The sequence below is a fragment of the Bactrocera neohumeralis genome, chromosome 4, assembly GCF_024586455.1.
Source record: "Bactrocera neohumeralis isolate Rockhampton chromosome 4, APGP_CSIRO_Bneo_wtdbg2-racon-allhic-juicebox.fasta_v2, whole genome shotgun sequence".
Taxonomy (NCBI): domain Eukaryota; kingdom Metazoa; phylum Arthropoda; class Insecta; order Diptera; family Tephritidae; genus Bactrocera; species Bactrocera neohumeralis.
Window position 1 is genome coordinate 30,559,625 of NC_065921.1, and position 18,238 is coordinate 30,577,862.

General features: G+C 35.4%; 1 protein-coding gene across 3 annotated transcripts in view; it reads left to right on the forward strand.

Moving 5' to 3' along the window:
• The window catches only part of LOC126756574 (synaptic vesicle 2-related protein), a 49,997-nt gene extending 33,539 nt beyond the window's left edge, over positions 1–16,458 (forward strand). For 2 of the 3 annotated variants that reach the window (XM_050469759.1, XM_050469758.1), the window contains 4 exons: positions 2,496–2,621; positions 6,847–6,918; positions 10,676–11,073; positions 15,827–16,458. In XM_050469759.1, coding sequence (XP_050325716.1) covers positions 2,496–2,621; positions 6,847–6,918; positions 10,676–11,073; positions 15,827–16,109 — 879 coding nt within the window. In that variant the 3' untranslated portion in view covers positions 16,110–16,458. The remainder of the gene's footprint in view (positions 1–2,495; positions 2,622–6,846; positions 6,919–10,675; positions 11,074–15,826) is intronic. The other variant, XM_050469760.1, reaches the window with a different exon arrangement.
• Positions 16,459–18,238: the final 1,780 nt, after the last annotated feature.

Consider the following 18,238-nt stretch of genomic DNA (forward strand, 5'->3'; position numbering starts at 1 on the left):
ATCCAAATGTCGTGAATTCTCACGTCATCCCACGTCAAAGAGAGAAGGGAGTAGCGTTTTTGACTGTGCAGTTACATTGCGCGCCCATAAGATAGGTCGTGCCAGCTGACACGACCCACGATTCTGCGTTTTTGACTGGCTAGCCTATTAATAGGAACAACTAAATCTGACTTCAACTACAGCATTGACTATTAGTTGAAGGCTCTGTTTATTAAATTGTTTATACATACATATGTACATATATGTATGTATACAAAATTATAGAATAATAATAATATGCTGATCAGAGAACTGTAAAACTCACTTTTTCCTTGAATCAGCTCATACGCAAAAGTTTCTATTCAAGTCCAATCACTGAGCGAAACACAGCGTTGAGTAAAAATCAGCTCATGTTGCCGAATCGCTCATTCGCGTACAATGTGAGCCTTCGGTCCGAAATGCTTTGCTCACGTTTGCTCACTTCACGAAATATTTAGCTCATGCTCGCTCACTTTACGAAATTTTTAGCTCACTTTCGCTCAGTGATTGGAATTGAATAGAAACTTTTGTGTATGAGCTGATTTAAGGAAAAAGTGAGGTTTGCAGTTCTCTGGTATGTATATAGTTTTTGTATGCTTTGTTCGCGATCAGCTTATGTGTCACATGCATTGCACTAAGAATTTGGTACACAACTTATATTTTAGTATGTATTTGTCATCCCGTCGATATGGAGCAAGAAGATATTTTAGAAAAAATACGTACAAACGCCTACACATTGTCAGCCCGACATAAGGGAAGGAGCCATGTTTGGAATATATTATCTGAAATTATTAAAGAGGATGGCACTATTTGGAATGGATTTACATATATACTGCCAATCCTGTAACAATATTTTAAAATATATGCCAAAAAATTCTTCAAATTTAAACAAACAAATGTATGTATGTAAGTGCTGCAAATTGCTTAAGGAGACGGCGCTTTTATTCAAGCACAGTGAGTTTATTCATATGCGTTGAGTTTGCTCTTTTGTGTTTTTGTTTTCATTCAACACGATCATTGTTGAGCCGAATGAGCGAACGCTTGAGTAGAGCTGTTTCAACACGAGCGTGAATAAACTCAGCAAGCAAACGAATTTACCGCAATTGAGCTGAATTTAGCTCAGTAGCGAAAACATTTACGAATGCCATTTTGAGCGCTTGAGCCGAATGTGCTAATAGTTCGGGTATTGATCGTGCATGAACATTTTTGCGCTCAACGAAAGCATTCTTTGCTATAATCGCGTAAGCGGTGTCTACTCCAATTAAGAAGAAGAAAGTAAAAAGTCAAAAATAATTTCTAATATAACTTGACAACAATAATAAACGAAAAATACTCTTATTACAAAACAAGAATATTCTGTGGCAACATGTTGCGCGAATTTAAAAATCCGAATATGAATGTATTTTCAAACATGTCATCCAAAACCTCGGCTGATACTGCTATTGTTGTATTTATTATGTATATTTGCTGTGTTGTAATTGTCTTCGTTTATTTCTTTTTTTTGTGTTTCGTTATATGCAAGTATATTGGTGGTAGTTTTGTTATTTGTAATGGACGGAATATTTTCTGTAGAAGGAATTTGCAGAATTTCTTACTTTCTTTTAAGTTGTTGGTGGTATTTTTTTGTAATACTGGTAGCGGAGTTTTCACTGAGAGGAGTAAACTGAGTTTTTTTCTTCTCGCATGGAGCACTTTCTGTCTGTTTTTTTGATCATTATTTGTTTCTTTTGTATAAATTTGGGACATATTTTGTCAGAAGATGAGTGATTACCTGAACTGTTAATGCAAAAGGAACGAGTACAAGGGGTGGGTTGGTGAGGGGGCACAGCGCACTTGTCGCGAACAGGGGCTTTAGTACAACGTTTTGTTGTATGACCCAAAAGTTGCCAGCTTTTGCAGCTCATCTTTTGTTGTTGGAGGAACACTTGGAAATCGTTAATGGGAAATGCTTGACACTTTTTCTTTTTGATTTGGGACTTGTTGATAACAGAGCGAACCTGTTATTACCCAGGAGGACCTGGGGCATATCTCTTGTTATGCACTGTTCAATAATATAAACACTCTTTAATACGTGCTCTTACGAAAATGAAGGTGTGAGAGAATAGCAATAATCACTAATAGCACAAAAAACACTATCGGTCGCTTTGAGTACCGAAAATGGTAGAAATTACAACGGTAATATCCTCTGCATTAAGTTGTTCGCGTCGTTTCTGTTGGTACATAGCATACAAATTCGACAATATAGAACTCGTAACGAATTAGCGATTTATTAGGCGATGAATTTTTAAGAAAGGTGCCACGACATCGATATTTGCTAGCTACGAGCTATTGATTTTTTAATAAAGGTTAAAAAAGAGAGTTAACAAGCGCTATCTATTTAAGTGTTATTTTTATTCAATACTAAATAAATTCAACTAAATTTAAAAAAGATCTTGATATTTCTTCAATAATTTTAGTGATACATTTTTTATTTACAGTGTTTTTGGGCTTTAGGGGCCTGCTTTGAAATTGCTTTAGCCCTAGCGATATATCCAAACTTTGGCTGGCGATGGCTTTTGGGCTTCTCAACGGCACCATTGCTGCTATTTACTTCTCTTACACCGGTAAATATATACACTTATTCTCTTCATATAACAACTTCTAGGCATATTGTATATTGTAAGAATATTTTATTAAACTTTTCACTTTTTCCATACAACAATATTCAACTCCAAATTAATAGTGTGTAAAGATGAAATGTGTGGAAATTTACTTCTAACAATGAATTTTCGTGAAAGATAAATTGACTTTTCAAAATAATAAAAAATCTAAAGAAACTAAAATCTTTTGAAATTAAATTAGTTGAAAAAACTGTCTCATTGCGCACATAGTAAAAATATTTAACCTATTAAACGGTTTAATTAATCTCTATATCTGCTTAAGCTTATGGAAAAATTAAACTATCTGAACCAAAAAAATATTGAAGTTTTTTATAATTAAAAAATATATATTTTTACATTTTACTAAAATTTTTTGAAAATGAAAGAACTATTAAGGTTTAGATTAAGCCATTCAACTTCATGATATATTGTATATGTAAGTGCAAGATAACATTTATTATACTCTTGCAACATCCTGCTAAAGAGTAAAATAGTTTTGTTCACCTAAAACTAATGGACATAGATATAGGGTTATGTATATACATATATGTATATATATTGGTCGTCAAAAAAGTCTTGCGGTATTTTCGCCAGTTGGCGCTGAAAGCGCGTAGTTCTAGTTTTATTCGTCGCATCGGGTCATGCTATACCTTTTTGGGAGCTCATTTCACGCGCTAAAACGTGTTTGATTGATTGTCGTTTCTTTTAAGTCGTTCGTGAGTTATAGCGTCGCAAACATGGAGCAAAATAAAGAGAAAATACGGCATATTTTACAGTACTGCAACGTAAAGGCAAAAATGCATCTCAAGCCGCCAATAAAATTTGTACAGTTTATGGACCCGATGCAGTTTCCATTTCCACTACACAACGATGGTTTCAACGTTTTCATTCTGGTGTAGAGGTGGTCGAAGATGCGCCAGGCTCCGGAAGGCCTGTCGTCGAAAATTGCGATAAAATCGCTGAATTGGTCGAAAGAGACCGGCATAGTAACAGCCGTAACAAGACAAGAGCTGGGCATGAGTCATCAAAAATTCATTTCAATTTCAATAAAAAAAAAAAATTCAATAAAAATACCGCAAGACTTTTTTGATAAACCATTATATGAGTGATCAGAATTACGAAACTAGTTGAGTGACTGTCTGTTTGTCCGACCATCCGTTCGTGCAAGCTTGAAATATATTGATGAAACTTGGTATTCCAGTCCACAAAAAACTTATTTGAAAACTTATAAAGTGTCATAACTAACTGTAATTGGCGCAGGGTATCGTAATAGTAATGGACACCTCCGGACAAGAGATTCTAGTAAGGACTTAGCCTCATAATCTTTGCGTCACTTTTCTTGCACAGAGCACCAAAAACAAAATAAGTCTTACTTTTAGAACGAGAAAAAAACATATCAAAAACGAGTCAGCCAAAAGAAAATATTAATAATAAAATTAATCTGAAAATCCCTACGTTCCAAATACGTCTGCAGACCACTACCCACACAAAGACGAAGACCACATATAGCAGCAGCAACAACAACAAATACAATTAGACAAGCAATAACATATTTAGTAAACACCTAGAGGCAAAAAACTCTGCTGCTTTTCCAACAACGACAACAAAACATAGCAGTATGAACCTCAGTTTACAAAATCAACAAGAAGCATCCAATTCTCAAACCTCAGTAGTAAGTCCTCTTCAGGTAGGGATATTATACTGTCGATCCAAGAAAACGATCCCATGGCAGCAAATACTCCCAAACCTTCCCAAAAACAAGTTAAACAGGACCAGTATTGGCTTAGTCATCAAAACAATCTGAAAATTCAATTTCCTACCACATGCACCCTCAATCGCTATGCGCTAGGTGATCTCACTACTTAAAGAAGTTATGCAACAAATCTTATCAGTGACGAATTTACTCGTCACTCTTTCTCTTTTTAATTCAATGAAAATGATGTTTTGCAACGCAAATGGGGTTTGAAAGAACGCGTTGAAAATTAAAATCCTACTCAAAATTAATGATACAGAGCTATTTTCAGATCCTATCAATAATATATTGGTGACTCTAATGGCCCAACCGCCATCTCAGCGGTAAATAGCCCTCCCAGATACACAATCGATTAATAGCAGGAGGCGACTACAATGCGAAATCTCATTACTCGCTAGGGCAGACAACTCTATACGGCTATAACAAAGTCTAAATCTCCTTATTTCTCTTCTCCTCTTCAGTCTTTCCGACGTATCCCACTGATACGGTACCAAAAAGCAGCAATATAAATGACAATACATGTACTACATGCTGTGAATAATCATCTGATCACTTCGCAGTGTTAATCACACATAGCTGACTTACACTCTCAATACCGTTTACACAACAAGAAAACTGATTGGAGTCACTTTCGATATTCAGTGTCTTCAACAATTAACTGAGCTACCTATGAAAATAAGCGACATTATTGTAGCTGAGTCTTATCTCCAGTCAAAGAAATTGTAAACTAAAAACGCCGTTCGCCGAAAAAATGGGAACAAACTTGACACAATCAGCCATTAGAATGGAAAACAATAGGTGTGTTAAATTTGTAAAAATCAAGTACGTTTGCTTCTTCTTCTTTACTGGCCTAGACACCGCTTACACGATTATAGCCGAGTTAGCAACAGCGCGTCAGTCGTTTCTTCTTTTCGCAACGTAGGACCAATTGGAGATTCCAAGTGTAGCCAAGGTTTTTTTCATCTGGTCTTTCCATAGAAGTGGAGGTCTTCCTCTTCCTCTACTCTCAGAGCTGGAGTATTTTCATCCATTCGGACGACATGACCTAGCCAGAGTGGCCGCTGTCATCGCTCGTACAGCTCATCGTTCCATCGACTGCGGTAACCGCCGTTGCCAATGCGCAAAAACGCCGACTCTCAGATGTTGTCATAGCATCTGTTGGCAAAAGCTTTTCTGCGTGGTTTTTCATTGTCGTTGGTGTTATTATGACTGTCAACAGTGATGTGGGAGTCTAGTGCGACGACTGTTTGTTTGATGACTGGAGATATTTCGTCTTGCCGTCGATCACTACCACACCCATTTGTTTCGCAACTTTATCCGGTCTGGAGAAAGCAGAACTAACGGCGCGGTTGCTGAGGTCAATGATATCATTTAGTTTCGTAGAATTTTTGTCTGCCAATGCCTCTTCAACTCTCGGTATCTATCCCATCCCGCCCTTGTTTTGGTCTGTTTTCAGCTGTTCTTTTGCCTTTTCCAACGGTTTCGTTTGCAGCATAAATGCTGTCCGACAGTTGCATTATACCGAGTTGATGATAAGTGCTCTCAGAGAGCTGGAGTACAAATCGAGTAGAAAATCGTTCGACTGTCTGTTGTGACAGCAGCTTCTCGACGTCGATCCTTTCTTGTGTTTTGTTGACGTGCGTGTTTAGCTGCAACAAGATGGTGGTCCGAATCAATGCGCAATGAACACTGGAGATGTGTCTTCGGTCTATTACAACATGTTCGGTCTGGTTGGTGGCTTTTCGATCCGGAGACAGCCAGGCAGCTTGAAAAATTTTCTAATGTTGGTAGCCATATTTCGGGCCGCAGCGAAGTCTAGTTTTATTCGTGAATTATAGCGTCGCAAACATGGAGCAAAATAAAGAGAAACTACGGCATATTTTACAGTACTACTACGATAAAGGCAAAAATGCATCTCAAGCCGCCAATAAAATTTGTGCAGTTTATGGACCCGATACTGTTTCCATTTCCACCGCACAACGATGGTTTCAACATTTTCGTTCTGGTGTAGAGGTGGTCGAAGATACGCCACGCTCCGGAAGGCCTGTCGTCGAAAGTTGCGATAAAATCGCTAAATTGGTCGAAAGAGACCGGCATAGTAGCAGCCGTAGCATCGGTCAAGAGCCGGGCATGAGTCATCAAAAATTCATTTCAATTTCAATTTAAAAAAATTCAATAAAAATACCGCAAGACTTTTTTGACAACCCATTATATAGTATGTATGTATGTAAATATTTGTACGCATATTCCTGCAGAGAAAGTTAATACTGTTGTCAGTACTTTTATAATTATAAGTCAGTTGTGTGGGTAATACTATTTATAACACTTATTAACAGTTAAAAGTAACCTTTATTTCAAGGGTATTCAACTCATAGTATTTATTTCATTAATTGCTCACAGAATTACTTCTTACCGAATAAATCTTTTTATTTGCAGTGGATTACAGAGTCGGCCAGGTTCCACACAATAAATGGTAATTATGATAAAGCAGTCCGAGTTTTAGAACAGGTAAGAAAACTTTTATTGTATGCAATCATTTTATTTTTTTTATATTTGTATAACAGTTACATGCCATGAATACGCGTTAAAAATATATTTAATAGAGAACCCGTCCACGCTTCACTGTGGCTGATACATACATACATAGATAATACTACTACTACCATCTACATATATGATTTCTATTAGCTGGATTATAACTATTAGTTAATGAGATATAGCATTTTTGTGAAGCAACTTGTGTTAGTTTATAAAAAAATGGATCATAAAGCATTTCATGTGTTAATAAAGCATTGTTTTTCGGGGGAGATACTGTTGAATTTGGGTTCAGGGAAATCCACCGTTGATAAGATATTTGCTAAGCTGTAAACAGGCGAAATGAGCACTGAGGACAATGATGATCTAAAGAGGCGAAAGCTCTGTGAAAAGTTCATAATCCAACAAAAACAACGAATAACTGATTCTGAGACGTGGTTGAGTGCCTTCCCACCAATTTTCAGTCCAGTTATAAATGGTGTAACTAACACAACATTCTTATATATATGTATGTACATATGTATATAGATGTGATGTTTTTTATTGTTTTTTTTTTTTTTTTTTTTTTGAAGAAATGAAATTCTCAAATGATTTCTACAAACACGAAGTTTTAACAAATGCTTATGATTTGAAATATAATTTTTGTTTTTATGAGTTGTATTGGACTCAAATATAAAGAAATGAAAAGTAGCCTATGTCCTTACCCTGGTTCTAAACTACCTCCCCACCAATTTTCAGCCAAATCGGTTCAGCCGTTCTTGAGTTATAAATGGTGTAACTAACAACAACTTTCTTTTATACAACCGGATTGCAATTCGCACGATCAAACATGTCCAAAGAGACCGGTTTACGGTCCCATTTTTGAAAAAAACCAGCTTTATCGAGAGGAGTCGAGCAAGAACGCGTTTTATACGCAAAATATTCACCAAAATCTTTCGAACGGACTCGCGAGAGATGTCTAGCTATCTTGCCATCTCTCTAAAACTTGCCTGACGCTTTTCAAAAACAATATCCTTCACTCGTAGGCTTGTATTTTTAATAAAACCGAATCACCATAAGGATTTTTGGCAACGATTCCGCTAACGTAATTTGGTTAGAAATACAAAATTTGAGACAAATTTTTTGTTCGATATTTTTATCTGTTTGTAAAAATCGCAACGAACTACTGAAGTATACCAACTTAAGTAGCTGCTGTATACAAACATTGACATATTGCGCTCAAATTTGGCAAAGTAATTAAGGACAGTCCTAAGTTGGTATATATAAATACAGTGAAAACTCTCCATGCGGACAGCTCTTATAGCCGGACAGCTCTCTTAAGCGGATAAATTTCTAATCCCAATATTGTCGCCTTGTTTCAGGAACGAATCATGCTTTCCTAATCGGACGCTCCCTTGGGTGGACGCGGTCACTTTTTTATTACGAAACATTTCCCATGAGCGGACAACTCTTTCTTAAACTTCACCATTTCTCTTGCTTTATCAAGTTTTTAAATCATTGGTCAGCAAACGCATACAACCATAATTTAGTGTTTGTGTGGGTGAGTTGCTCTCTTCCCTCTTTCAAATTGTTGTACAGTTTTCTCATAACTATTTACAAATTTATAAACAAGCAAAGAAGAAATCATATTCCCATACTTCATCAAACTTTTTGCTTTTCACTGTCAGACAAGTAATGTGCGTTAAGCTGCGATTCCCCGTATTTTGTTCATAGACAAAAAATGCCGGAGCTACTGCGATTAACCGTTACTTTAGAAATGGGTTTTTTAGCCTGTACTATTTTGATAAACATTAGTTGTAAACGATCACTTGTGTGCATTGTAGAATCATACAAGTAACAAAAGAATCATATGGTCGTCAACAGCTGAGATCACCTGATCGACGTACTTAAAGTAATAAATTGGATGGCATAACACGGCAACACACTTGCCTTTTCTAAGGCATTTGGCCGTTTTAGTAGTAGAATATTTAGGAAACCCTAATGCCTGGCCTTTTGCCCTGAGTCTCCCTCATTCTATGGCATTCTTAATGTAATTTCTGCCATTCTATAAGCTTTCGCCTGTGTATGTATAAAAAAAGGAAAGCTATTAGTCATTGGAAAAACAGGCAGTCCGAGAGCTTTTAAACACATACAAATTACCGATTTACCAATTGATTGGAAATCGAACAAAAAGGCGTGGATGACAATAGAAATTATGACAGAGTGGTCCTTATATTTTAGATCAAATATGAATCCAGCTAAATCCGCATCAGATTATCAAAACAATAAATGTACTTGATTCCGATGCTCTGTATTTTGTTAAAGCTTCTTGGGACAAAAATGAGAAATTTAAAATCTGGGTTTATACAAATTTAAAATGTCGAACTGTTTGAGCTTGTTCCATTAGCAACGCTCTTTAATTGAAATGAAATTGCACAACTTAGAGACTTCACATTCTTTTAAATGGAAGCAATCAATAATCCGTCAATTTTTCCAGCAACAAAACTAATTTTTTCAATTTTGTATATGTACTAATATCTAATACCAATTTCATTTAAGTTTATGATTTATGAATCTGAACTTCTTATACATGAATATTTTACTTTATTAATAAAAATTTATTACAAAATGTTTTGAAATGTATTAACATATTTATTTCCTTAGTGGTGGGAACATTCTACATACATATTTGTTTTTTATACCCTGAACAGGGTATATTAAATTTGCCTTGAAGTTTGTAACACCCAGAAGGAAGCGTCGGAGGCCCTATAAAGTATATACAAGGTCTGTCGCAAAAGAAACAGGGCAGTTAAAAAAAATCAACAAAAAATTAATATTTTTCAAAAGTTATATTTTTTTATTCAAAGTAGTTTCCTTGTGCTTCGATACAGCGTTTAGCCCGGTCAATTAGCATTTCAAATGAGTGTTTAAGGTCATTTTTCGGAATGCTCTTGAGAATATCGGTCGTCGCCTTTTGGATAGATGAAATGTCCTGAAACCAGTGCAAATGAAGTTTTCCAAATAGGTAAAAATCGAGTTGCGAGATCAGGTGAGTAGGGTGAGTGATTAATGGTTAATATACAGTTTTTTGTCAAAAAATCAGTGACAAGCGTCAACCGAAAAGACGCTTCAAAAGACGCTAACACCAAGGTAAAACACAGCATTAATCGTTTGGCCAGATGGGACGAACTCTCGGTGTACAATACCCTCGGAATCGTAAAAACAAATCAGCATTGTCTTTATATTTGACTTCTGAAGACGACCGACTTCTGATCGTCACAGAGGTCCTCACGACCTTCTTGGAATCGCTTAAACCACTCATGCACATTACTACGGGATAGGCACTGATCACCATAAACTTTTTTCATCATTTGAAATGTTTCAGTAAACGTTTTCCCAAGTTTAAAACAAAATTTAATATTTGCTCTTTGTTCAAAATGCATTTACGACCGATGACCCAAAGCTGCTGTCACTTTTTGATCGATAACATCGATTGTAGTTATCCAATTGTCTTAAAATTTTTACGAAATGTCAACAAGAGATCAAACTTTTTATTTCATATACCCACCAATAGGTGGCGCCACCAGAAACAGTTTCTTTTGCGACAGACCTTGTATATCTTACATATCTTTTATTAACAAACCCGTTTTATTATTATATGTATTACGTAAAATATGTAATTTTGGTAAAATTTTAATTGACTTTAAATTATATCTATATAATTTTACTTTTACGCTTTTTTTACTTAAAGATTGCCAAGGATAATAATCGTCAAATGCTTATTGGAAGGTTAACAAGTGATTATGAAGCCAATCCACAACATCAACTGAAAACTTTGTTTAAACCCGAGTTAAGAAAAATAACATTAATTCTCTGGTTTCTATGGATGTCTTGTGCTTTTTGCTATTACGGATTAGTACTAATATCTGCAGAAGTCTTTCTTAGCGATAAAGGTAAAGCGACGCCCAGTCAGAATTGTAGCTCTTTTAATACAAAGGATTTTATGGATTTAATGTGGATCACATTTTCTGAATTTCCCGGTATATTTTTGACAATAGCTGTAATCAAACGACATGGAAAAAAGAAAACAATGACTTTACAGTTCATAATCTTTTCTGTCTGCATGTCAATACTTTCGCTTAGTGAGAGGTAAATATACATAACACATATAGCGTTGCTGTAGCTATGGTATACATACTTTAAATGCTATTATAAAAAAACTATTCAATACAGTGAAATTATTATTTACGAATAAAGTCTAAATGTTAATGTCGGTATAAATATCCAAGCGGTTGTAAAGTGTGGCGCGCGAATCGTGCTACAAAAACAAAGTGTAATAACTTACAATAGCGTTTGGTTCCAGCAAGATGGAGCAACTGCACACATAGTCAGACCGCTAATTGCGGAGCATCAACGAAAATTTGAAAACAAATTAATATCAAGAAACTCCACTTTCCGCTGTCACATACTTTTCAGTTTTTTTACCGTGAAGAACACATGAAAAATTTCAATTGTTTAACAAAAAATTATGTAAAATATTATTATTTAAACAAATGAATCGTGAAAAAATATCTACATATAATGTAGCACGAACATTTTTCTTTGACTTCACAAAATTTCATCGATTTATCTCCAGTAGTTTATGAGAAAATAATTAAATAAAATAATAAAAAAAACTTTGACGAAATATTTATATCACGCGGTATGCGTCTGACCCCCTTCCTAATGAACTGCTAATTTTCAAAATCGGTGATTTTGGGAAATTTTCATGAACCACTTGACGTGGTTTGACCCATTTGCGTCTCACTTCCCTTTTCAACTCTCGGCATCTCATCTCAGTGTGGTTGATTGCAACATTGCGAGGCAGGCTTTATCTTCACTGCGACCTCATCTTCACTGAGTCCTCATCGTAACAGGTGTTCTTTCGATAAGGAGCTTAAAATGCCGTCCCACAGTTCCCTTATACTCAGTTGTGCTATCAGAAGGAGTACAAGTGTGCAGAGAGCAGGAAAGTTTACTTGTCGGCACTCTGCTTCTCAACGTCGTCAGGGCACTGGAAACATGTAATCCATCCATTGCAACACAAACTTTTCGATCCGGATTTACCTGTCGGCACTATTTCCGTCCACTGCCATTTCGACGTCGCCATGGGCAACTGTTAGACATGGCGTCCATCATTATCCAATCACGATCAATGTTGTTAAAGAACTTTTCGATCCGGAGACAACCAAGTAACTTGATTATCAGGGCATTATCCTAGTGCAAAAACCAAGAGTTACAAACAACGCTTAACAGTCAAAAAGTATTCCTTGTCGACAGTTTGGCCGGCTGGGAGAAATTCGGAAAGCACCACACGATAATCGAAGAAAAATAAACTTGATTTCGGCAACCTTTTTCGGCTTCAGCTCACCTTTGTAACGATATTCAGCCGATTGGTCGTCTGTTTCCGGGTCGCAAGCATAAGTCTAAGGCTCATGGCTAGTAATAATACGTTTCTGACATCCTGGTAGTCGGAAAGCATTGTTTCCCAAAACGTTAACGCGACTCTATTTTTCGAAAAAGTTGTATGATTATGGAACCAATCCGACCTTTCACTTGTCTTAGGTCCAAATGATCTTTCAAAATAATTTTCACTGATCCTTCCAATATTCCAACGATACCAGTAAGATCTCCTATTTGATTTGGTCGATTATCGAGCACCAATTCCTACATTTTTTAACATGTTGATCATTAGTTGATGTTTATGGTCGCCTTAATCGTGGTTCGTCGTCAACGCATTCTCGACCCTCTTTGAATATTTAGTAACAGTTAAAAGCCCTTGCTCGCTACAGACAATTATCACCCAAGGCCTTTTCCAACATTCTAAATGTGTCGGCACCAGAATTTTGATTTCTCACACAAGATTTAATCGAACTTCTTTGTTGAATAATTTCAGTCATCCAAAAAAACACCTTTGGGTAAAAATGTCTTTAAATAAACAGGCACTTATTTAAATTTGTCATTTAAATTTTTTAACTATTAATTTTTTTCAGTAAATACAAAAAATGTGAAATTTCATGGAAAATCATAAACAAATTCCTCGCCGGTGTGAAATTTTATTGCACTGGGCACTTTTGTAACTGACCAACAGTCATTTAAATATGCGTTTAAATCAAAGCGATGCCATAAATACCTCTGATCTGTAAATTTAAAGATAAAAACTCACGATTGTAGTGTATTTTCTATGGAAAATGTTTACATACCTTGGTCCAGTTCTTAATGTAATATTAAGGGCTAAAATTTTCATCAAATTTTTTTTACCACATTTTTGGTACATGTGCACTCGTCTGACTTTTGACGCATCATTGAAAATAATTTTCTTATGTTTAAAAACAGTAAATAACACGACGAAACCTATTGCAAAAGAAGCAATAATTGTATATTACAAATTGAGGTTATTATATGAAAAATATTATGTTTTAAGTTGTCTGACGTTATTCTCACTCACTCACTCTTCTTCTTCCTTACCGGCGCAAACGCCGCTTCCGCGGTTATAGCTGAGTTCACAACAGCGCACCAGTCGTTTCTTCTCCTCGCTGTTTAACGCCAATATGTCAATGTCGCCATATATCTCCGACGACTCCGGTATTCCCTATTTCCAATGCACAAAGAAAGTTGAATATTCCGCAAATCCTTTCCTTCGATCCTTCCTAACGCCGACTTATACATAAGATATTGTCATTGTCCAGCACCATATAGCAGGACGGTAATGATGAGCGGCTTCTAGAATTTGTGAGTCAAGTCACGTATTTGAGAGCCAAGTCACGAATGCAACGACTGTTTGTTTGATTACAATAGAAAATTCGTACTGTTCTCGTTCACAAGCAGATCCATACACCACTTCCTTATCCAGTCTGGAAAAAGAAGAACTAACGGAGTGGTTGTTGAAGCCATTGATATATTATACATATCATCGGCGTACGCCGGCAGCTAAATACTCGTATAAAATTGTACCTTCTCTATTTAGCTCTGGAGCTCGTATTATAAAAGTGGTGTGTGTAGATCTCCTTTTCACGGTTCTTTACGAAGATTTGGCTCATGGTGAATATCTGGTAAATAGTGGGTTTTCCAGGTGTAAATCTACACTGATGAGGTCCAAGCGATTTGCTTATCTTTCACACACTAGGCTCGACTATTTCAGGAGGCTGTATAAATGTTCTCTCCACCTATTTAGTATGCTCTAGACATCAGCCACTAGATCACCTCTTTGGTCTTGAAACCCCTCTGTCGGCTAGCTTAATCTCAAGCTCTCATTTCACTTTCGTTTTTTGTCTGCATATTCGTCTTGCTTCTCTCTTCTACCCTCGGTCTCTATCCTACCCCGTTCGGGTTTTAGTCGTTAGCAACAGCGACGTAGGCAATCTGCTCCACTCCGACACGACAGTCCTCATCATACCAGCTGTTCTTTCGACCATTCCGAAAACCAATAGTTTTGCTAGCACATTGAAATGACGGTCAACAGTTCAATTATACCAAGTTGCTGATGAATGCTCTCAGAGTAGAAGTGTAAGTCGAATAGAAAACCGTTTAGCTTTCAATTCTGATTGTAACTTCTCAACGTACAACCTTCCTTGTGTTTGTTGACGTTTTTCTGCACAGAGGCGGTGATGAAGTCGATCAGCCTCAATCCATTTTGGGAAGTTTCGCCATGGAGGCTGACTTTCCAACTGTTGTGCCAAAGATACCTTATTTACCCAAGCAAATATATGTAATAAAATAAAATTATATACAAATCTTGTTAAATATTTATAAAAAACCCAACAAAGAAGGAATCATCCAATTCGCTTAAGTGGTTTATATTTATATTTTTACATTCAAAAGTGTTTTCATTGCAAAACATTTTTTATTTGTTCCTTGAGACAAAATATGGGTAAATTTTAGAATAGCATCCCCCAAATATAAGTGCTGATTTTTTGAACTTTAAATGCAAATATCTCAAAAACCATAAGTCAGCGGAAACTACATATATAGTATATACATATATATATTCTTGATCTGGAGGACCTCTTCCATCGGTACGTACCCATTTTAACCCCGAAATCGGGGGATGCTATTCTAAATCGCAGCCCAAAATATTATACACCTATTTGTTTATTTCGATAAAATTTGAAAAATTTTGGTGTCATGAATTTTCAAATTTCCAACGATTGAAAAAAGTTTTTTTCTTTTAAATGTACTTTTTGTTTAGAAAAAAAACCTGGTATAATTTTAACGCATTCCTCAGGGCAAAGTTGAGAGAAAATCATAAACAATAGGTCGGCTAGTTATTTTTATAATGAAGTACTTTTCTTCGTATTCAAATTTGTAAATTTTTAAAATTCACGATTAAAAAAATCTTTAAAACTTTATCAATATAACAGAATACTTGTCAAATATTTTGCCTCAAAGAATAATATTTCGCTCGAAATAATTTTTGAAGTTGAGTTTAACTGAAATTCCAAGGTGTTACTCGACGTAAGAGGTCTATAGCATGCTTCAAAAATTGTGACCCTGTATACTGAGTTATAATTATGTAAAGTACTTTTAACGTCAAAATACAAATGCGTATAAATTTCAAGCTAAAAATTAGGACCGCGTAAAATGTTACTTTTTTACTGCATTGTGAATCAATTGTATGTCAGAGTTTATTAGATATGTGGTTTTATAGAACATCATTTTTATTTGGTGCAAAGACTGCTACTCTAAAATACATATACATAATTGTTAGAGACAATAATTTCATTTCAAGAAATTTTTTTTAACAATATTTACATTTTAACGGTTTTTTAAATATTAAAAATAAATTTTTTCCATTGTATTTTCGTATTTTTGTACCATATTTGTTAAAGCAAGAAAAAATTGACCTTATTACTATTATTTTCAGTCGCATTTATACAACTTCGGTTCTATTTCTCGCAAGAGGTGTTATATCTGGACTTTTTCAAGCTGCGTACATATATACACCTGATATCTATCCGAACAATTTACGTTCATTGGGAGTTGGAGGATGTTCAACTATAGCCCGATTAGGCGCAATGGCTACACCATTCGTTTCTCAAGTGCTTTTCCAAAGTTCTGCTTTTAGTGCATTTATGGTGTACACTTCAATCGGCTTATTGTCAGCAGTTGCGTGCATTATACTTCCAGAAAGTCAAATTTTAATATGAATATTTATATACATATAATATATATATACAGATTAAAAATTACACTATAAAAAAGATGTATTAGAAAGTAATGAAGTCATTTAAGATTTTTTTTGTATTTGTTAACAAATAAACCTTAATTAATATGTTTGGTTATACCATGTTCAGACCGAAAATTTAAAAGATTAGATTACATTTAAGCATTTCATAACCCAACAGTGTTCTCACTGCCGTTAGAAAGATCAAAAAACAGCTGTTATTGTCATTCAAGAATTCACATCGCTTAATATTTATCAAAAGGAAAGATTGTCATATAGTATTTTCAAATAAAAGCCGTCTTTTTTAATATTTTCCATATAATAGAAATAATGGATGCATTTTTTCATTTGTTAAGTCGATTTTCAGGTGAAATTAGATTCATTGCTTTAACCCTTCTGCACAAATTGAGATTGTACCCCTCATAAACAATTTGTGGGTCAATATGACCCAATAGCAAAAACACGTCAGTATGGTAAAATTATAATGACAAACTCATTTTTTTTATTATTCAAACATAAAATTAACAAATTTAAAATTGTTTTCAATAGGAGTCAGTAAAAAATACGTCAATTCTGACAATTTATTCACATAACTGCCTTTACACTATGTTGTATGCATATAAATTTCAAGCATTTATCGCAACGAACTGAATGCATGTTGGAGTTTTTAGTATGTGGACAATAAAAACACCTTTGTCTCTTATCCAAGAAGCATAAAGGAGAATCTTGAGGCTGCACGACCGTGGATAAACTGGGAGTGTCTGCAGCGACTGCTTCCTGGATGTTTCCACAACTCTTTTTGCAGAAGGACCATAGGGCATTCACTTTCGGCGTGCAATTTGCGGGGTTACCAAAGATGTGGCCAAGTCTACTAAAAATAATCGCCTCTTAAAGATTTTAGTTCTGTTCCATTCGGGATTAAGTTCGGTCCATATAACATATTGGAAAAGAGTATTATGCAACTGGCCATCGTTTCGTTTGGCGTTTACATGTGTACGTTGCTACTAATTGGTCCAGCGCATCAACACCTGCTTTAGTCGCATTATAGTGATGTATTATTTCTGGTTTATTTTTCTGATCATCCCTAGTCTCTGCCGAATGATGAAGAGTACTAATTACAACAACGAATTTGTATTTCACATTTGTTTCAGTTCTAGTGAAATGAATAAATCGAAAGCACCTTTTATGCTAGCAACCAAGGAACGTGCGTGTTGTGAAGGGCCTGGTTTATTTGAAAGAATGCATTCTTGTCGCGTTCTGCTGCATTGAATTTGTTGAGGATCTTTATACCAAACAATCGTACCATCTTTTGCAGGAAAACATTCATTATTTCCTTGTGTTTCTCTGCTAAGACTTTCAATGCTATCGAAAGAATCTGTAGATATATCAGACTCATTTATTTCAGATTCATCACATTGAAAATCTCGATCTTCATCAGACGCTTCATCAAGTGACTCGTCATCATCATTGACAATTTCTTCAATTCTTTCACGTGATAGAATCTATACAAATATGAATACATACCTACATATAATAAAAGAATCGCAATGTTATAAAAAATTTAAATTATTACCTGGTTTCTTCGCTGCATTTTAATTGCGCAGATTTTTACATTCGCATATCACTGAGCAAAAAAATTGTCTACCCGAGCGTCTTCACAGTTGAAATAAAACACACAACTGACAACATTTTTATAAGCTTGGACGTATGTTTGCTGTATGTAGTAGAATATAGTTATCCTAGAGCAAAACAAAATTCACCAACTACATGCATATGTACATACATAGCATCAAAAAAATTCAGAAAATAAAGTTCAATACCGTTATCACTAGGCACCGCAAAATTCGCAAATGAGCACTAGCGCGCTTTTTCTGTTTAGTCACATTTGAGCATAAATTTTCTTGGTGGTCAAAATGACCCACAAATTGTACACGCGTACGAAAAGTTTTTAAAAAATTATGTTAAAAAGCTGGCTCGTCCTGGAAAAAAAATGTGTACGTACAACTCATCATAAGACTCAGACTGAGGATATCAAAATGGTTTTATAAGCAATTAGCCATCCTAAGGCATGGTAATACGCGTTTGTTTCTTAAATTTGGGTCATTTTGACCC